This window comes from Engraulis encrasicolus, chromosome 8 (genome assembly GCF_034702125.1).
Source record: "Engraulis encrasicolus isolate BLACKSEA-1 chromosome 8, IST_EnEncr_1.0, whole genome shotgun sequence".
In the NCBI taxonomy this organism is placed as follows: domain Eukaryota; kingdom Metazoa; phylum Chordata; class Actinopteri; order Clupeiformes; family Engraulidae; genus Engraulis; species Engraulis encrasicolus.
The window spans coordinates 5,778,828-5,801,327 of record NC_085864.1 but is presented as its reverse complement, the minus strand read 5'-3'; the positions used below and the strand labels follow the sequence as shown (position 1 = coordinate 5,801,327).

Sequence of the window (22,500 nt, the reverse complement as noted above, 5' to 3'; positions counted from 1 at the left end):
CGTTCCATCCCATCATGCTTTGCAATGGCATCTCCTACCCTCCAGCTAGAATTTTTTGGGACCTGGCTGTCACCTTTTCTCCTCCCGTCCCTCTCAGGTCCCTTTCACCCCCTTACCCTCACCCTCACCCTCACCCTCACCCTCAATCTCTCTCTCACACACACTTACATTTAGGAGGTAATGCATACTTAATAATTAAGTGCAATGACATCCATTGCCACAAAAATAAATGTTTTGAATGTTCTTCATCACCAATCACTGTGAACTGTGTACATGCACCCACTGCTACTTTTAAGTTCTCTCACGTGGTTATTGACTTTACTGTAATCAGCCTTTCTTTTTGTTGTTCTTTGTGTGTGTGTGTGTGTGTGTGTGTGTGTGTGTGTGTGTGTGTGTGTGTGTGTGTGTGTGTGTGTGTGTGTGTGTGTGTGTGTGTGTGTGTGTGTGTGTGTGTGTGTGTGTGTGTGTGTGTGTGTGTGTGTGATGTCCACAGCTGAGTGGAGAGGCACAGGAGCTGTTCTCAGTGCGTCACGGTCCAGTGCGGACGGCCCGGCTCTTGCCTGCTCCCCATATCAGTGAGTATCTGCCCAGTGCTGCCAGCACCCCCATCCCTACACACCAGTGTTTGTGTGTGTGCGCGTGTGTGTGTGTGAGGGAGAAACATTGTTTGTGTGCATCTGTACTCGTGCATTTCGTACGTGTTTGTACACACACACACACACACACACACACACACACACACACACACACACACACACACACACACACACACACACACAGTGTGTGCCTTTGTGCATGTGTTAGTGAGACCGTAGTCCCAGAGTCCCACAGTCCCCCACCCTCCATCTCTGCCTCTCTCCAAAAAACCCTCTTCGTCAAGATGCCCCTTGTGATGGGGTGGGGTGGGGGTACTGGCTGATACTAACCTGAATTTTATGCATGGCCGCTAATGCATGCGTGCCGTTGTAACACACCCCTCCTGTCCTCTTGCAGGATGTTTTAAAACATGCCCAACTTCCGTTGTTAAAAAAGTAGGTGTCCTTTCATTTGTAGGAACAGGACACCTACCTCATCATTTCTTCATAAAGCATTTTGAATTGTTAAACAGGGGGAAGTGTTTAGATTTAGTCATGATTTTTTAAAAACTATGTTCAGGTGTTTTTAAAGGTACAGTATGTAGGATTGTGGCCAGTGTAGGCATTTCAACTGTGCTGCTCATTGCGACTCTGCTGCCTTTTCACAGATCTTTTCAAGAATATTTACTAAATAATAAACTAATATTTGCTAGTATGACCAAAGTACAGTAAGTTTTGCTGCTGAGATGTCTATTACTGGACATTCAAAATGGCGGAAATGGAGAAGATCCAATCCTCACGTCACGCGTGTGTTTGGCTTTTTTGCCGTTTAGACGGCGCCACAACCCAGGTCGTCTCCAAAACCCCACACTCTGCAAAGAGTCTTCAGATTTTTGCATTTACAGACCGTGATGGTGTGATTGCTGTGTAAAGGGTAGGCGCAGGGCAGGGCAGGGCAAGTTTATTTGTATAGCGCATTTCATACACAGGTGCAACTCAATATGCTTAACAAAAAAAAACTTTTTTTCAGGTATTTTCAAATACCAACCATTCATCAATATGCATGACCTCTATCAAATAAAGCATTTACATTTTCATTTTCAAAAGCGTGATTGAGGAAAAAGAAATGAGAACAAAATCATTTTTATAACAGTGTAGCCTTTCCGACAGGCACCTCCTTGGGACCTGCCTTGCACGGCTTTAATTGAATAATTTATTGACTGATTCTTCTCCAACATTTCTTGTTAAAAAGCAGAAACAGAAAGGTTATAGAAATCTCACTCTGGGTTGCAGCTCTGCTGCAAGTCTTTCTGATCTTCCAAGCAACATAATTGACGTGGCCCTGGCTAGTCTGTGTATTTTTCCCCTCTCTTCCTCCTTCTCTTCCTCCTCTTCCCCTAATATATAAATGTTCAAATTAAAGGCATCCTCGTGTTCCTTAATGGCAGCGGAGTGGGGGCTTGCCAGAGGCCCCTGCTGCTTCCCATCCTAATATTAAAATCACTGCTTTAAGATTAGTCTTGGCCTCTCGTCAGCTGGCCTTCTCACAGACATGACGAGTCCACGCTGCCAAAGAGCTGCTCGAGCCAAAGCATAGAGACGTTTCCTTACTTCCTTTCTTCTTTTCTCTGCCCTTTTTAGTCTTCTCTTCTCTTCTCTTCTCTTCTCTTCTCTTCTCTTCTCTTCTCTTCTCTTCTCTTCTCTTCTCTTCTCTTCTCTTCTCTTCTCTTCTCTTCTCTTCTCTTCTCTTCCCCTGGAGTGCCTTTGTGTCTCTTCTCGAATTTTCAATTTTCTCTTTCTCTCTCCGGTCTTGCACCCACTTCTATCACTCTCTATCTCACTCTGTCTTTCTCTATACCACCCTCTTTCTTAATGTCTTTCTTGCCTCATTCTGTTTCTCAGTGTCACTCTCTCTTTCATTCATTCAGTTTTGTTTTGAGCCTCTGCCTGTGTAATATTCATTCCATATTCTTCCCCGTCTTTCTCTTTCTTTCTCTTTTGTTTTCATCTCACTTTCTCCTTCCCCAGTCTCGCTTCCTCTTTTTCCACAGTAGCCTCTCTCATTTAGAGGGTCTGCGTGTGACTGGTAATTATCTTTCTCACATGCGCAAGCAAGTACACATGCAGACATGCGCGCACACACACACGCACCCATACACATGCACCCATACACATACACACACACACACGCACATACACATGCACACACCAAGTCGAAAAGCAGACAGAGCAGCAGCTCTGCTTCTTTCCACTCCTTTCCAGCCAGAGACACCAGAGAGGCTCCAAGTCGTTAGAATCTCATTCATATCATGTCACCTGGTCTCCGTCTCTCTAATTCTCTTAACATCCTGAGCCCACTTAACACGACTGATGTGTGTCCCAGAAGTGAAAGTTATCAATTAGAGAAAGGAAAAAGGTGGGAGAAAAAGACGCTCCAAGAGCTGACACTGCTTCCTTATCAAGCCGCATGAACAGGAAGGCAATGTGTAGCAATTCATTACAGGGATGCTTTTTTTTCTCTTGCCAGTCTTTTTTTCCCCTCCTCTTTTTTTTTCCATTGGCCATTTTTTTTCTCACCCCCACACTGCTGCTGCCGCTGCGTGTTCCGGCGTTTTGGCAGATTTCAACAATGCACAATGATCACATTCACAGGGCTCCTGGACGCGGATGAAAGCGAGCGGCCCGTAATAAGAAGCAGCAGATATCCAGCATATAAGTGGACAGATTCTCAGTGTAGAATAAAGTAGATTGTGCTGTATGGGTGGGTGGGGGGTGGGGGGGCTGGGAGTGGGGGCTGATTGCAATCTGTTGTGGGACAAGGGGGGCGGTGGCGGTGGTGGTGGTGGGGAGGGCAGGGCAGGCGAACAGTGTTAGCTCTGTTAGTGGGCTGTTAAAAGGCTAATTGTTTCTCATCGGGGAGCAAAGGGGTGGGCAGATTTGGAAAGTCCTGAAAATAGGTGTTGATTTTAGCGAGGAAACGTCCTTCCACGAATAAAGACGGAAGTTCCGCTTGCCTCTTGGTCCCAGCCTCCCTTTCTGTCTCTTGAATGGAGAAAACCATTTTTCTATCAATGACTGGGTGTTTATGTCTTTTCCTTTGGCCAAGTATTAATTGATGAAAGCGGAGTAGCCACAAGCCTCGACAGCCAACTGACATCTGGACCAAACTTCACATTTTTTTTCATGTCCTCCCCCAACCTCCTTTCACTTTCCCCCCACTCTATGCAGATGAAATGTCAAAGAGTTTGAAAGTCGGGATGGTTGGAAGTGGCGTTTCGGTTTATTTCTTTTCTCAGGCCTCTGTAATTGTACAAGTTTTACCAAAGCGCGGCCTGACGATCTGCAAGTTGGACATTTATAGTCACACAGGACATTTTGTTTAGTCTAAACACAAACACATTGTCCCCCCACCCTACCCCCTCCTTGCACTAAATCTGACGCAGACATACAGATGATGATTTTAATATTTAGCCCAACAAGAACACAAAGAAGGAGGGAGAGGAGGTGGGATGGGGATTTGGAGAGAGAGAAGGAGAGAGAGAGAGGGCCCCACTTGTCCCTTGTATGCAAGCCCTGTCATTTTCAAAGCTGAACCGTCGCAGTCAACAAATATCTCCCATGCCACTTAAAAGAGGCCAGAGTGGTTTGTTTCCCCTTCTTAATTGTGACGTCGAAATGGAAGGCAGCTGTCGGCCACCTAAAAGCCATCATATTCTGTCTTATAATTCAATGCAGTGAGCCTGTCGATGCCGCTCCGAGCTGATGACAGAGCGTGAGGACGGAGGTGGGGAATCAAGTGGAACGAGGGACACGGAGGGGGGGAGGGGAAGAGGGAGGGGGGGAAAATGCCCTTTAAAGTGTCGGAGACGGAGACGAGCGGCACATTTGCACTCACACGATGCCATGCCACACCACATCGCACCACACCGCGGGATCTCCGCCGCGTTTTCTTCCCCCTGAAGCTGATTACCGTCATGGCATGGCATAGCCTGGCCTCCCCAAATTACAGCCCCGCTAAAGCCTAACATCTTGTTCAATCTGGACAAGATTGGAGCCCTCTTCCTTCAGCCCCTTCCACCACCACATCTCCCCCATCCATGCACACACACACACACGCGCACACACACACCCCTTCCACTACCTCCTCTATGCATCCACCCCCATCATCACAAGCTCCCACACTCATCCCTCATCTCTCACTCCGCCTCCCTTCGCCCTCTTTAAAAATCAGCAAAATTAGGTAAATATGGGCTCTGCGGGTCCTAATGCAACATGTTGTTCTGCACCCATAAATGTGCCCCGCGGCATTGTGTTGTGTGTGGTAATCCTTAGCGAATCTGTACACACACACACACACACACACACACACACACACACACACACACACACACACACACACACACACACACACACGCACACGCACATACACACACACACACACACACACACACACACACACACACACACACACACACACACACACACACACGCACATACACACACACACAACCCAGAGCCTTCCTCAACCCCAGCACACCCCTCTGTCAAAATTAAACACAGTCAGACAATGAGTCCTCCTAGGCTTTGAAGGGCCCTCTCTGTTCTTGTTAGCTCGCTTCCCTCCTCCGAAAGAAAGATGGTTTGAGTTCAACACATTGCACAGAGTGGTGTCACTGTTCTCTGTTCGTCGATCTGTCCACCCACCCACCCACACTCATTCACTTAATGTTTTGCACGCCGGTATTTTAATTTCATTTGATCCATCCTCCATAAGCACGGCATTACTTTGTGGACAGAGAGGATGTGTCCCCATGTTGACAGGAAAGAGGTGGCTGCTTGATTTAATTATTTATTTAATAAGTTGTTTATGTATTTATTTATGTTTCATGTTTTCCTCTTTATGTCTTACTCTGCAGCTGTCTACTACCCCTTCTCCAAATAAAACCATAATTTGATTACTGTTGTCATGTAGACAGCTCACTTCCTGAGGTGGTAGTGGCAGTGGTTTTTTTTTTTTTTTTTAATATCTTGCCGGAGTGGGTGGTATCTGGCGAACAGACCAAAGCCTTTGCATGCTTACTGTGCTAATGAATGTTCCTCTTTGTTTTTCACCCTGGTAGTCACTTGTCAATATGCTTCTCTGTCCGTCCGTCCCCCCCCCTTTCCTTGTGTGTGTGTGTGTGCGTGTGTGTGTGCGTGTAGGTCCCTTGAAGACGGACAACTTTGCTGAGAAGAGGCCGCTGCTGGGCGTGTGCAAGAGTGCAGGGTCGTCGGGGTGAGTGTGTCTTGGTGGCCTGAGCATGGCCCTCTGTCCTTGGATTGACAGGCCCTTCACCATTTCTACTGTCCTACCACTAATTGAAGCATCGGCCCTCTGATATTCTGATATTTTCCTTCTCTCTGTCATATCTCTGTCACTCACTCACTCACTCGCTCCCTCACTCACTCGCTCCCTCACTCACTCATTCACGACACTATTTCTGTTTGGAACACACACACACACACACACACACACAGAGGGCTGGCACCAGCTGAAGGATAGAGCCTTGCTGTGCTGTTTGGGAATGGATAATATGTCTCGCCTGTGTCATTCTCACTGTATGACAGTAGAGAGAGTGTGTGAGAGAGAGCGAGAGAGAGACACTTGCACAGAGACGGAGAGAATGCGAAGGAGTAAAGAAGAGGCAGAGGGGGAAAAAGAGAAGGGGACGCTTGCCACTGTCTCACAGAGCACTCGTGCTGGCTTTTATTAAAAGTGTTTCGGTAGGGGGGGAGCTATGTGGGTTAAGAAGCCCGTTTGTCACGAAGCATTTGTACTGGGGTGTCACTGAGGAGAAAAAAAAGTTTTACAGGCTCCTTCTCTCCAAAAGAGGGCTCCAGTGACACCATAGACTGGGATAAGGCCGTGTGCTTGTGAAACTCGAGAGCTTCTCCGACATCTGAATACTTGTCCAACACAAGGTGAACTACATTGGCTAATGGAATGTTCCGGGCCTGTCCATTTTTACAACACGCCCCTCCAAAATCTCCCTCTGCACCTCTTCCTCTTTTGTAAAGTGCTGCTGGAGAGCTTGCTCCACTGCCTAATCCATTTTGTGTCACATTAATATGTTACAAGGTGTCGTGCGCACCATGAACCTCCCAATAATAATAATAATTCATAATAGAAGGAATATTAAACATTTAAGTCATTTTATTATCATAGAGTAATTTATTAATAGCTTATTCGTTCAGACGTTCAGCAGCATTAGCAGACCAGATACTGTAGATGGGGAAGGGCTGTTACTAACTTACTGTAAGGCTGGCTCAGAATTTAGGAAACATGGAATAACAAAAGTCAGGAAATAAATAAAATGATAAAAAAAATGGAATAAATCAGAAATCGTTGATTAAAGAAGAATGGCTATTTTAATCAAAACTCAAGAACTTAAAAGTGGCCCCTGTTGGCAACAGGGGTGTGTAAAAACTCCCTTTTCATTTGATTTGAGATTTTAGTTTTTAGGGGGAAAAAAACTTGCATAGACTGAGTTAGGAAGAAACATCAGGAAGAGGCTGACGACCACCCAGGGGAGCCCCCTGTTAGGGCTGGTTACAAAATCTTCAGTGGGGTTTGACACAGATTAGAGAAAGACAAGAAAAGAGAGATTGAAACCACTCACTTCAATGCAGACTCCCGATGTCCCACTTCAATGGGACATTGGACTATTTAGTAAGAAGGTATGCAAAACAGAGGTGGATGTTTTTGGCTGTCTATGTCTCCAGACCCCTTAACCACACTGACACAAGACCCTGCAAGAGGGCAAAGAGGGACAAGTAGAATGTATTTATTTAATTTTTTTAAGTTTCATTTTTTGACATGGTGCTGAAGAATAGTAGGATTAAGAATGAGAAATGGTTGTGAGGGAAGGAATAAAATATGACCAGCGGCACTCTTCTGTTTTCTCCTCTTTCTCTCTCTCTTTCTTTCTCTTCCTCTCGTTCCCCATCCCATCCCCTCCCCTCCTCTCCTCCTCTCATCTTCCCTCCATTCCCACTGGTTGGCCTGCCACCTCTTCAGCCATGCTCCTTTTCCACAGTGAGGCAACTTAACTTGATATTTCCTCCTCGGGAAATAAAATAAGGAAGTCTGTCTTCAGCGAGCTTTTGATGGAGACCACCGTCCCTGGACGCTTCCAAGGGCTCCAACGCTTCGCAGGCACTCGGAACATGCTGTGTTTGCCCCTGACACACACACACACACACACACACACACACACACACACACACACACACACACACACACACACACACACACACACACACACACACACACACACACACACACACACAGAGCGAGACAGGCTGGAAGGGTTTGGCTTTGTACTCCAGCAAATTCTTCTTTCCTTCTTTTTTTTCGCTCTAATGCTGAAAACATGCCTCGTGTTGAAAACCATAACCCTAACCCCTGGCTGAATGGCGTGGCTACACAGTTCCAGCAGACGTGTTTGGTAAATAATGTAGCATTCAAACGAGAGAGAGAGAGAGAGAGAGAGAGAGAGAGAGAGAGAGAGAGAGAGAGAGAGAGAGAGAGAGAGAGAGAGAGAGAGAGAGAGAGAGAGGAGAGAGAGAGAGAGAGAGAGAGGAGAGAGAGAGAGAGAGAGAGAGAGAGAGAGAGAGGAGAGAGAGAGGAGAGAGTGAGGAGAGAGAGAGAGAGAGAGAGAGAGAGAGAGAGAGAGAGAGAGAGAGAGAGAGAGAGAGAGACTTTCTCTACATTTCCACGTTTCTTTTTCCCCCTCCCTCCCTCTCTCTCCCTTCATTGAAATACTTCATAAACGTCCCGAAGTCCTCACACAATTTTTCAGTGTATAATCATTTTGAAATAACAGCTTTTGTCAACCACCAGAAAGGATGCCGTCCTGACACTTAAATGGAAAACAGATTGGACTCTTGGCCGATGCAGTGGAGCTGGTTTAGAAGTTGGTTCAGTCAGCTTTAGGCTTAGATTACAAGATTTGCAAATTAAAGGAAAACCAGAGAGAGAGAGCGAGAGAGAACGAAAGAGTGAGAGTGAGAGTGAGAGAGAGATAGAGAGAGAGAGAGGAAAAAAGCATGTGTGTTAGCTCGGTCCCTGCCTTTTTTGCAGTCTCTCCAGCCAGGCACACTCAACATCATTTTATCAATGGAAAGGATTATGTCCTAAGTCCAAACAACGTATGGATCTAGAGATTTTTTTTTCCTTCCTCCTGAGAGCGGGAGTTGCATATTCACTCCCAGTGTGCTCCATGCCAGTGCCAGTGGGCTTTGCAAATTAGTAAGGAATGTACGGGGCCATACGATCCGGATAGGCCCTTCTGTATGGAATGGATTTCCCCTCCTCTTCTGTTGTTTTGTCATTCCCCCTCTCCCCCTCTCCTTCTCCTCTTCTTTTTGTTTTAATTAACTCTGCACATGAGAGAAAGTGAGTAATTTACGGCTGCGATCTTTCAGTGGGCTAGTGGCCACCGCAGATTGAATGAGGTTGGATGTGAGGCTGTGAGCTTTTTTATGTATGTATTTTGGTGGGCGTCGCACAGTACAGAGAACATGCTATTGGGCTAAAAGTTCAGTGTCAAAGAAGTTTGCTTTTGTTCTGTGGGAAGTGGAGAAATGAAGATGTGGATCCAGGCACAAAACTGTCCCCGCTCCCTCTTCCCTTCCCATCCTCTCTCTCCTCTCCCATTACCTCCTCTTCCCTTTCTCCACTCCTCTCTTCCTCCTCTCTCCTCCTCGCTTCCCTCCTCTTCCAACTTTCCAGTGGCAGATCACCATGGAGAGGATGTGGGCATTCGTTTTTTTCTCACAAACACAGTCCTCCGTCATTTTGCAGCTTAGGGCTGGTTTTGTAGAGCAGGGGGACTGCAGGGGCACGGGGAGGTCCCAGTCTTCGGCACAGGTCCACCCTCCCCTGGATCCCATCCCCTGTTCTCCTCTGGCCAGTTCTCCTCCTTCTCTCCTTCCCTGCCTGCCTGGACAGCCACCACGGCCACCCAGCTTCTGGCCCACGGTCAAGAGGGGACAGGGCCGCTCTCCAGCTCCTCTCCCCTGGAGCTTCAGTGTGTGTGTGTGTGTGCGCATGCGTGCGTGTGTGCGTGTGTGCGGCTATGCGCTCAAAAAAGAAAAGGGGGAAAAAGTGTTATGTGCGTGTGTGTATATGTGAGTGCAAAAAAGAAAAGGAAATTTAAAGCTGCAAGCGGTTTTGACGGGCCCTCGCACCTACAGCTGGAGGCGGGGCATATCACTCTTGCCCCCATCAACCTTTTCTGTTTGTCTAAGTCAGATTGACAGCCTTACCAAACTTTCAGGCATGAAAGTGAAAGTAGAGGGCAGCCCAACCATGCCAACAAATAATTTTGGCCAATGTGGTTATATGTACTACCACATGCTGATGCTGTAGAGGATTGTAGTTTTACCAGTTTGGGTGTGTTCATATTGATACTAAGCCTAAATTTGAATGTTTCTTGTATCTCAATCACAGCAAATCAGAGCCATTTCCTGTTAATCTAGGGTCCACTGGCTTTGGTGCAGTGCCATATGCCTTTTTTTACAAGATACAAATTCTTCAAAGTGTTTGTTAGGTAGCATCTTATCAATAAATGCATCAAATTAAAAATAAGAAGTTCTTTCACCTACCACATAATGGCACTATGCCAGATTGTGACTTCTGTCATCTTGAAATGTTAAGTTACAATATAATATCACTTGTGAAGGTTCACTGTTGTGAACCACTGCAAAATGAATTGGTTGTGTTTTTTATTAGATGCCTAAATTCATTGACCAGCTTGTTGTTGTTTTACCATAAACCGTTCATTCAAATACCCCCTGGTGACTTTATATACAGTAATAGATTACTATTCAGTCACATAGAACAGTTTGAGGTCGTCATATACATTATCCTGTGAAGTTTTAGTGTTATGAAACACTGAAAAATTAATTGGTGATGCATTTTAGGATTTAGGACAAATTTTTAAAATTCCACATTTCAGTCATTTAAAAATGTCTGTACTGATTATTATGTACATACACCTGTGAGGTACAGGTACAGAAAACGTTGCAAAATTAATTTGTGGCACATTCCCTGTTTTTAATTCGATGCCTACATTTATCAAGCAGTCATTCCAGTATCTGACAACATATCGAAAATCCCATGAACAAGAACAAGACAAAAAGAAGAATATTAAGTCTTAGAAAGACAGTAGGGTCCTATGCACCTTCAGTGATTGGTCCCTAAAAAGTGTTATGCATGTGTGAGTGAGTGAGTGAGTGAGTGAGTGAGTTTATGTTTGTTTATGCAGCATGCGAGCGTGTGTGTGTGTGTGTGTGTGTGTGTGTGTGTGTGTGTGTGTGTGTGTGTGTGTGTGTGTGTGTGTGTAGTGTGTAGTGTGTAGTGTGTGTGTGTGTGTGTGTGTGTGTGTGTGTGTGTGTAGTGTGTGTGTGTGTTTGACTGTGTTTTGTTGCATTTATGAGTAGAGTACAGTACTGTTACTAATCCTGAAGGAAATGAAGGTGTCTGTCAGTTTACATAAATACACAAATACAAAACATACCGTACACAAAGATGATTGTACACATTATTGTACATTACAGTAAAGTACCACCATCTGCCTTACATACGCACATGCCCTCTCTAACACACAAACACTCAACCACACACACACACACACACACACACACACACACACACACACACACACACACACACACACACACACACACACACACACACACACACACACACACACACACACACACACACACACACACACACACACACACGGCCCTGGGATGGTATCGTGTTGCATTTACACACAATCATAAAAATCAACTTTCCATTAAAAGGTCCTGGGTTATTGTCCTGAGTTAGTCCCTCAGTTCAGTAAAAAAAAAAGAACTGTTTAGTACAAATGATTGCCCGTGATAGGAGTCCCTCAGTTCAGTAAGAATAAAAATGCAATTGCAGATCGAGCGTGCAAGTGTGGGGGTTAGGTTTATGCAGTCCAGTCACCAATGACGATCGCTTTCATTGTATTGCATACACGTGTGCATACATGTGTGTTTGTGTGGAGCTTTGCAGCTCTCCTCCACCACCATTGCTGCTGCTGTTGCTACGCACCTCCGCCACCACCACCACTATGTCAAACACCTTCACCTCCCACACCAATTCATCCATCAGCAGCTGCAGTCAGGGACACACACACACACACACACACACACACACACACACACACACACACACACACACACACACACACACACACACACACACACACACACACACACACACACACACACAGATAATACAGTCATACACAAAGTCCCAGTCACGCAAAACAAAGTGTCATCCATGGGATTTACTCGATGGAACAGCGTCCCTAATTGTCACCGCTCAAATCCGAAGCGAGCCACACGAAGCCCCTCTGCCACGGAACGCTTGGATTTAATTACATGATTGTCGTGAAATATAAATAAATAAGTTTAAAAAAAGGAAGGCAGGATGGGCTGGATGGATGAACAGAGGGAGTACAGAAAAAAAATACATCCACTGCTCTCTCGCAGCAAATATTTTTTAAAGAGACTTAGCGGAAAGCAAAGCCTATTGTGATATTAAGCTGTGCTTTTCATTGCATTTCCATGACAGGTTTAAACATTAGATGTGAGGTATCCCTCCTAAAGTGTATTAAATGGGTGAAATCTCCAAGCGTTTGTATTAGCGAGAGCCACAGATTAAGGGGATTGGAGAGTGACGTGCTAAGCCTCACGACACTGTTCCTCGCCCACTATCACACCCCGGAATCAGCAGGGTTCCGCCAGGCCACCACAGCCACCCTGCTGCTAAAAGCTCTTGTGATACCAGAGCCATAGCTACAGTAGAGCTACTAAACTTCTAAGAGCTCCTGTTACCCTACCATTAAGGTCTGCTGTGGTACCAGGACGCCATAGCCAGCATGACGCTGTTCTTCTCCCGCTATCACACCCCGGAATCAGCCGAAATCCAGGCTACAGTCACCCAGCAGACACCCTGCTGGTGTGAGCTCCTGTGATACCAGAGCCATAGTTATAGCTACAGCTCCTGTTTCCCTTCTGTTAAGGACTCCCTCCACCCTGCTGCTTGGAGCTCCTGTGATACCAGGCCATAGCCATCCTGCTGCTAACAGCTCCTGCGATGCTCTTGCAGTGGCCGAGATGGGCGTGGAGGGTAGTGCTGGTGGTGTGTGGTGGAGTAGACTTGGTGGAGTAAACTTGGGGCCCGCTTGAAATTTCCATAAATGTTCAGGGCCCACCTCTAACCCAATAACCAATAAAACTCATAAATAGTCATTTTAGAAAATAATTTCAAGGCCCACTTGGAATACTTTCATGGCACCCCAGTGGGTCCCGGTCCACAGTTTGAGAATCACTGGCATAGAGCTCCAGTGATGCCAGACCAGGCCACCACCACCACCACCACCACTATTACTAGGGGCTCCTGTGATACAGCTGCAGGGCTCTGCAGTAAGTGGGGAATAGAGCCGTGGTGGTTGATTGGTGTGAGGTAATGACGCTGCATTCACACCAACGGCGCGGACATCCACAGTGCGTCCACAGAACGTGTCCGTTATCAGTCCGAAACTGTTAGAATACATGAAAACAAATCATGCCTTGCACACAGGAGCGCGGTGTTAAGGAGACATTAAGGAAACGTGCCGTCCCTGTGTGCATGTACCGTGAGGTGGGCCTGTGGATGGTTGTGTAAGCGGTGTAGACTGGGATGGGGTTTGCTGAGGTGGTTTTGATGGTTATGATGTTGTGTACGTGGCATAGTATGATGTTTTTTGAGGTGAGGTTGTTGGTGGTTGGCATGGGGTGGTATGGGGTTTTGGAGAGATTACTGCACAGGCTTTCTGGGCCCAGCCCCAAGGGCCCAAGAGCCAAGGGGGCCCTGAAGCCCAAGCCTCTATACTTATATTCTCATATCGCATTGAAATCACACTTTTAACAACTGAATATCCTCCCAAACCCTGTCACCCTGCACGTGTGCACTTTGCCAGAGTTCTGAGCCTTCACCTCGCCATTAACTTTGTGGAACTGGTCACCTCGTCGGCCGTTATCCCTTGCTTATCTGCTAGAGCTAGTGCCAGTGGTGTGGTGGTTGATGGGGCCGGTGCTGTGTTATCCTGCTTGCTGACTGATCAAGCAGCCGCTACCCCGGTCTATGTACACACACACACACACACACACACACACACACACACACACACACACACACACACACACACACACACACACACACACACACACACACACACACACACACACACACACACACACAAAGAGGCACTGCTGCCACACTGTCTGCACTGATAGTGAGGAGGAGTAAGTGCATCAATACTCAATGCGCTTAGTGTGGTGAGAGACTACAGCGATGACACAAAGAAAGATGAAAGGGTTTTGTTACGATTCTGCTTGTTACACGTAGCTCCGTCAATGTCAAGATTTGAAGACGTTAATAAATGCTGATAATGTGTTGTTAAAGTTGTTAAATTACTCAGTGATTGTACAGTATTCTTTTTTTCATAAACAAATGTTCTTTTTTGGAGATTTATACTGTATGTGTAGATGTAGACAAAAAGCTTAATGGGAAATATCTACAGGTCATAGATACAGTAAGTGTCTTTTAGACACTTTTACCTTTTGATACCAAAACAGGCATTTTTGGCATGAATCATGCAAATTTACCGGAAATATAAAAGTACAGAAACAAAAAAAGTGCATTGAAATGAGCAATGTAAAGTAGGATATATTGGGAAAAATTATGTTTTGTTGCGTTTTATGTATTGCTATTTTTATTAACCCACCGATTGAAAATGACACAATGATGTTGCATGATCTCTACATCCTGCAAATGCAACATCATTATCAAATATTCAATTCGGTGAACTTGCTCACTTGCTTTCATGCCCCCCTGTCCGATTCCGTGACAAGGAGTGCTACACGCAGTCACAGTCGACTTTATTTGGAAAAAGCCAGCCAGGTGCAGTGCTCAGATCCCCCCTCCTCTCATCATCATCTGCCTCTCCCCAAACCTTCAGTGCCATATAACTCAGGCCTCCAAGGACGAGGAGAGTCAGACGCCGAGCCCTTTGAAGTCCCCCCCCCCGCCCCCCCTTTAGAAGAGTGTTCATCTTAAAGCGCTTTTCCATGTACTGTCACTTCCACGTTATCTGCCGTGCGTAAGACCTGTAAAAACAAACCGCTGCAAGGAAAAGGGGGAGATGGAACACAGTGGGGGAAACATAATAGACCTGTTGGCCTTCGCGTCTTTTTAATTAACATCATTAAGAATTTAGCTGTTAACTCTAATTGGGTTTGCATTATTAATCAGATTTCTTTTCAAATTGGTGAACTGGGTCTTCAAAACCTCTTTGCTTAGTCGCTCAGATTTCTTTTTTCGTGTGAGGCTGACGTTGGTTTTGCCTTCTGTGATTTTTATCCCCTACATGTCTTAAAACAAAACCTTACATGTAACAGCTGAGATTCTTACTGTCTGTATACCATGTATTTTGGTGAATCCCCTTTTCTCGCTGTCTTGAGAGTTAACAGAGTAATACAGGTGATTCTGAGGCGTTTTTGGGAAAGGAATTGGAGGTCACTTTTCAGCCACAGTTGCATTATAAAGCAGGTTGTGTTGTAATATAATGCAAGTTTACATTTATATTCATTTAAGTACGCACTGTATCTTTTTTGTCAAAATGCTGAAATCCTCGATCTCAAAAATAATGCATGTGCAAAAGTGTTTTTCTGAAACTGTAATCGGTTGTATCAGTGTATGCAAATGAGTATATTTTTTCATGCTGAGATGGATTTTTCAAATTAATTTAAATATCAAAAAGATAGACGTAGGGTATTGAAATTCTGTGCGCATTACAGGGGCAGCGAGGTTAATGCTGCGGCATGGGCGAAGTGTTGCTTTCGCTTGGTGCTTTAACCATATTGTCACTACGGGAATAGGAAAATATCGCCCCAGTGCCAGATCACTGTTACGCATCACAAACTTTCTCATTAAAGTCAGACAGAAAATTGGCAGGCGAAAAGCCACAGCATAATTTGACAACGGGAAAGAAAAAAAAGACACTCTAAAAGTTGTACGTCTCAAACACACAAGTGGTTTGATAAATATTCATATGGGTGCATGCTGTATGTGAACCCTCTGGTCTCAAAGTGTGAAACTCCAGATCTGGATGGAAACGGAAAAAGGTCTTCGTAGCATCCCTCAAAGGATGCATTGCTTTTATTTACTCCCCTTCTGCTGGTGCTGCTGCACCCTACCTGTCTTGTCGCTGTCACAGAGGCTAATTAAGCACCATAAACACCAAGCAAAAAGCCTGTCAAGAGCACGCAGAGAAGGAGAAGGCAGCTCGTGGCCTCCGTCTCCGCGTCAATGTGTTTCCAATATGCCCCGAGTTGGGGGGGTTGGTTGGGGGGGTATACAGCAGAGTCCTCAGCGAAAGGAGAGGAAATGTATTTCTGGCAGCGCTGCAGACATGGAGCTGTGGTTGAACTTTTTACCCTAATTACTTTCCCGCTAATGCCCGCGGCATGCCGGAATCAAAGAGCCCCCCCCAGGCCCCAAGCAGCCTCTGATGTGGCCAGCGTTTGTTGTGTGTTGAGGGTTGGGTTTTTTTGAGAAAGAGAGAGAGAGAGAGAGAGAAAGAGAAGGAGAGAGAGGGGAGAATAGGAGAGAGAGAGAAAGAAGAGCTTCGAAAAATTGTGACAGGATATTTTTTGGAAAAAAGTTACCACCCACCTCACTTGTTGCCTACAAAAATAGTGTAATTGTTTTCATCTGTGTCTTTTTTTTCCTTGCACCCTGGCTTAGGAATAACTGTTATAAATCAATATGACACAGGCTTGAGGAATGGATTCAGGTCCAAGTAGCACTCTCTATTTGTTTCTTTTGTGCTTCCCTCTTAAACACCTCTTAAAGAGTGTTGGTCTCATAATATGTCTCAAATGTGCATATCATTTTTTCGAAGACCCCCAAAAATGTTGATACAATAATGCAAATATAATATCCACTTATCTGGGTATACATTTAAAAGATACATCATTTTAACACAAATAAGTGAGAGATAAGGAGGACTCTGCCATATCTGGGGAATATGGCAGCTTGTGGCTGTCCCCCTTGGGCACCCGGTCAGGTTTCCTCTCTGCGTCTCCTGCATGGACAGACAGCTGGGATTTTGAGGCAAGGCAGTATTTGTTTTGCGTCTCCAGAGCATGTAATTGTCTGTTCGTATTTGGGAAGCTCGTAAAGTAGCTGCAGTCGGAGAGTGATGACGTCTCCTTGTAAATGAATTTATTTGCCCGAGGTTTGCCTTCACTTCCAGGGCCCCCAGTTTGCTTCGCTCACCACAAGGAGATATCCCCAACCCACACACACACATACACCCCATTTTTTTTTCACGATAGCTTTTACTCAGGTTAATAAAAAAGTATGGATTAAAACTCGGCTAAGCACTCCAATTGCGTACACACAGTGACTCGGTCAAGAGTTGGAAATAACAGATGTCAACGGGTTTATAAAAACACACAAGTGATGAAATGGCAGCCAAACGGACATAATGGGACATAATAACTATTGTAAAGACGAGAGTTGCTAAAATTAAGAGGGAGTCATTGCTGTAAAAGAAACAAGAAAAAAAGTCGTTCTTTCGCGGGAAGAGTTTTTCCGATCTTGGTAGCACAGTCGAGTGATACAAGTCCAGAACATGCCTGCTTTAATAGACCTACCATTCTTAAGGCCGATGACTTTAGCAGGTGCTTGTGTGTATGTGTGTGCTGCTCAGCTCGGCTCAGCCCTGGTTAATAGCACTTGTACCCAGTAATTAGCGGAGTAATTGCTGCTGAGGAAATCCGTGTTTGAAGCGTCGTGAAGCTGAAATGAGCCAAGACGAGGATGTTGACTCCAGCAGACTTGACCTTTCCACAGCAAGGTCAAAGCCATTGGACCTCGCCCTCGTCCGTTATAAATGTGTTCACACAGAGAGAGAGAGAGAAAGAGGGAGGGAGAGAAAGAGGGATAGAGAGAAAGAGGGAGAGAGAGAAAGCATATAGCATTTCCCCTTTTTGTCATGCCACGTGGGTTGGAGTGCTTTCTCTTTTCTTTTTTTCTTTTTTGTTCCCTGCTTCATACATTTCTGTGCCTTCCACCACTTGTCTGAATCAGATGGAGGATGTCTGAAAAATTTGTCTCTGATTTAATTTTGGCTGACAGATCAATCAGGATGGTTGTAATTGACGCCGGGATGCAACGGGATCACAGCATTCGTTATTAGACGGGGGACAGCGAATGGTGCCCGGCATCACCTTAACATGTGCAAAGCCTGACATTTTGACATGATTCATAATGTTAATTGTAATTTAGCCTCACTTTCAACCCCAGCTGCATGATTTCCAAAGTGGGGAAATTGTATTACAAATGACAGTCCTTGCCTCCATTAGAAGCCAGCCATTTGTTAGTATGAAAAAACGCAAACAATCGGGGCGGCGGGTGGCACGATGATTCTCTTTTAGAGGCCATCAATGGGCCATTAATCAAATTAGGAGCATATCTTTTGTATTATATTTGCACTAAAACGCTCTAAATTTGATTGATTTGACCCTGACAATGCTGAAATCAATGGGAACGCTGGCCATGAGACAAGTTTCAGAAGTTAAATCCCTCTATTAATCTCGGTGCTTTGGAGCTGAGGGGGGAAGAGGAGGCGGGAGCTGAAAGTGTTTTTGCAGAGAGCAGGCAGGCTTTTAAGTGACATCTTGAAAGAGCAAATGTCTGTCTGCTGGACAGTGTGGCGGACACACGTGTACAGACACATACATACTCGCTCACACATGCATAACACTTTTTTTCCCTTTTCTTTTTTTTGCACTCACACACACGAGCACGTACGCACGCGCACACACTCACACACACACTTTCTTTCTTTCTCTCTCTCTCTCTCGCACGCACGCACGCACGCACGCACGCACGCACGCACGCACGCACGCACGCACGCACGCACGCACGCATGCAAACAGTATCTGTCTCTGTGTTTTATATCCCGTCTCTGCTGGCCAGGCTCTGATGGGCTGGAAGATGTGAGGATACAGAGGCGCCAAGGTTGCGCCTCTGGCTTGTGAAATCTGTGTTTGTGTGTAAGTGTGAGGGAGAGCGTGAGTGAGTGCACGACACACAGTCACAGAGGAAAAATAAGAAACCAGCAGGGAGGCGGAAACCAGACACACACACACACACACACACGCGCGCACGCACACACGCGCACACACACATGCACACATGCTGTGATGGTGATGCCCGATGCTTGTGGCCGAGGTAACGAGACATCCACCGCTGCTCACAGTAGATTGAAGCGTTCGCAGCCGCGTTTCTAATTGCTCCTGGGCTTGATGCATTGTTGCTAGTTTTGCCGCCACGGCGTGGTTGCTCCTTTGACACAGAATCACCATACTGCAAGACGGGGCATTATCGTGACACGGCCTTTCAAAATTCAGTCCACAAAACAACACAATATAACAACATGATATAATTTAATAGTGCTCCCAAGCTTCAAATCATCATCATTATTATTTTCAAACTTTTAAAAATTATTAATAGCCTAGCCTCTTGTAACCTATTCTACCTTATATACTGTCATAGTTTTTATTTATTAATCTATTTTTATAATGTTGGCAAATGTGGGAAAAGCAAATGCGTTTTTTAATTGAATTTTTAAAAAGGCAAACATGCCCGTTGTCAAAATAGTACATTTTCGAGCCGTCTTAGAGTATTAAGTTGGTAAGTCGCTTTGGATGAATTCGTCTGCTAAATGTAATTTAATGTAACATATTACATTATAATTTATATGGTCAAGTTACCACTAGACTCGCCTCCTCTCTCTCTCACTCTCACTCTCACTCTCACTCTCACACTCTCTCTCTCTCTCTCACTCTCTCTCTCTCTCTCTCTCGGCCTCTCTCCCCTTGGTAGGCTGTCCTATCCTGGACATGGTCAGGGGTGATCTGGTGTGCTGTTTTGCTGCGATGCTTTCAGTCCTGGCGTAGTAAAAAGTGGTTCAGTCAGATACAGATACGGCACACTCTCCTGTGGCCACAGCTGCAGCAGCTCATTGATGGGAGAGAGAGAAGAAGACGCGCAGAACAATCCTGGGCCCGAACCAAACAGAAACCTCATTTTGGCACACAGAGCAATGACTTATTTCTTTTATTTCATTTTTTGTGTGTGTTATTTCACCCAGCAAGTGTCTTGTGTTTGTGTCTCTCCTGGTGGGGCCTGAGTGCACAGAATTTTGTTTGGCTCTCATATCAGCGCGAAAGAGCATTTCATGGATCCCCTGGTGGAGAAATTACAAAATTAAAAATTCCCTAGCTCTCCTGCCGATGACATGCATGCAGCGCTATCAAATAGCACATGCAGGGATGAGAGAGGGAAGGGAAGGGAAAGTAAGGCGAGAGAAGAAGCTTGGCAGCCTTTTTTCATTTGAGGTCTTAAGTGCTTCCATGTTCCCTGACAATTTTGCGGCCAGCAGAGAGATGTCTTAGGCGCTTTGTGATGTGCACTGATACGAGGCATATTTTCTGAAAAACAGTCATTTTCTCAATGCTGTATTTGTTCCCCACACCCCAACCTTCCACCCGCACCACCACCACCAGTTGTGTGTCTGTCAGCGTCATGAATGGGAGAACCAGATATTTTTCCACCCATAAAGACGGAGAGAGAACATTTTTAATGATTAGTAACGCAGGCATATATTATAACCTTATTGACGCTGGGAAAAGAGGGGTGATTGAGCGGGTGGTGGGGCGGTAGCAGGGAGGGCCGTGTGAAGAAGTGATTTACTAGACCCCTAAACAGCTGAAGCGTGCCAGTGGTCGGGGAAGATTATGCCTCTGCAAAGACTCAAACATCGCTCTTAAAGCACTGTAAAGTCTAGCCTTGGTGACAATGCCCCCGTCACAGTCGACCCCGCAACATGGAACATCACTCTTAAAGACTGTAAAAGTCTTGTCCCCGATGACACTTTTCCTCTCAATCAAGCCCACAACACCAAACATCGCTGTGAACAGTAGAGTCTCGTCTTCTGTCGCAGTGCTGTTCTTTATCTGACACATCGAGTAACAGTCTTTAAATTTGTAAAGGGTATCTTCGTTAACAATGTTCCAGTAAATGACTACCCCCAAAACATCAATCATCCATTTTTTTCTTGAAGAAATACACACACAGAAAAATGTTGAGATCTATCTTCTGTGACACAATGCTCCTCTCCATCAAACCCTTGACAAGAGCCCAGCCTGTGACACCGGCAGCTCAACAGACAGACAGGATGGTGTGTAGAGACATCAGCTGAGGCATCAGAGACACAGCGGCCTCCGCGCTAATTATTTCATCGATGAAATTCCACCTATTGATTTTTTGTTTTTCGTCGCTGGTTGTAAAGCTGAGCTGAGCTGGCTCAGTTTCCTGGATGCTGGAGAGCAAATGACATCCTGTATTACACCTTGTGGAGATGCTACTGTGGCTGCTGCTTTTGTGGTCTGTGGAGTAGAGTAGAGTAGAGAAGAGTGTGGGTGTAGTCAGACTGCTCCATGCATCTTTAAAGGCACAGACAGACCTAATGTAGGCTGTAGGATGTCACAAAAAGTGCAAAGTTGCTGAGTAGCCAAGCTTTAATGCAGACATTAATAAAATGACGTACACACGTACTTAAAACAAAAGCTCTCTGTCTCCATCTCTGTCTGACACGTCCAGTGCCAGTGTGTTGAAAAAATGGCTGCTGTTTGTGGCACGTTTGTTCGTTCTCGTCTTGTCGACGTGTCAAAGGGGTGAGTGGCTGGGTTTGTCCTTTGGGTGAAAAGCTTGAAACAATAAGGGGTCCCGGACCGCCCGTACTGTCTGCCAAAGCCCTGAGCCCAGAACCCCACACTCGGCTCCACCTCACCTCAACTCTGTCTCTCTCACTGGTCACTAGAAGCGTTTTTGGCCCTTGTCTGATTTTTAGAGATGCTGCCAACTGTTTCAGAGTGTTTCTCATTAGTTTATATGTGTGGGTATTTGTGTTTGTGTGTGTCCTCACACGCCCGTTTTTCTGTTTGTTTTGCTTTTTTTAACAGGACAAGCCCTGCATACTGTTGTGTGGACCTCTACTCCCTAAGGACGGGCGAGATGGTGAAATCCATCCAGTTCAAAACCCCCATTTACGACCTACACTGCAACAAAAGGTATGGGCCTCGCCAGAATCTCTTTGGTCATGCCTGTTAAGTATCTGTCACACTACAGCTTTGGCTCTGGATGGAGCTCAGTGTTGTTGCATTAGAGGCCATGTTGATGCTCAACTTGTATTGTTTTCTGTTTTTCTGGCAGGATCCTTGTGGTCAGTTTGCAAGAGAAGATTGCAGCTTTTGACAGCTGCACATTCACGAAAAAGTTCTTTGTCACAAGTAAGTGATTTTGAAATGGATGCTGCTCGGCCAATCGTGGCATTATTGTTTTGATGGGTTTTTTTTGTTCATTTCATGCTATATAGCCCTTTCGGTCATGTTTTCAGTATGTTTGTCAACATGTTTTTCATCCGCTTTTTAGGCCACAATGGATTGGGCTTAAGGTTTTAGCAATCCAAAAAGTATATATATAAATATTTACAAAATTGGAAGTGCCTTTAAGCCCTCAGAACGACAACAGCATTTGAGAAGATCTGCTGATTTTCTGAGTGGTTTATCATGATTATTTGTTTTGGGTTTTTTTTGGTACAAAATGTGCTTCCTCTTTCATTGAATGGCCCCAAAGTAATGTTTAACAAAGATTACACACTGAATCTTCAATGGCAGCTATTACCCCAATCAGTGTAATTGAAACAAGGCTCTGAGATGGAGCATC

The 22,500-nt window shown here is 45.3% G+C and overlaps 1 protein-coding gene across 2 annotated transcripts in view; it reads left to right on the top strand.

Annotated features, from left to right (window-relative positions):
* bcas3 (BCAS3 microtubule associated cell migration factor) overlaps positions 1-22,500 on the top strand; it is a 423,177-nt gene that overhangs the window by 17,107 nt on the left and 383,570 nt on the right. For both annotated transcript variants that reach the window (XM_063204868.1, XM_063204867.1), the window contains exons 6-9: positions 494-575; positions 5,778-5,850; positions 21,738-21,845; positions 21,988-22,064. In XM_063204868.1, the coding sequence (XP_063060938.1) occupies positions 494-575; positions 5,778-5,850; positions 21,738-21,845; positions 21,988-22,064 (340 nt within the window). The remainder of the gene's footprint in view (positions 1-493; positions 576-5,777; positions 5,851-21,737; positions 21,846-21,987; positions 22,065-22,500) is intronic.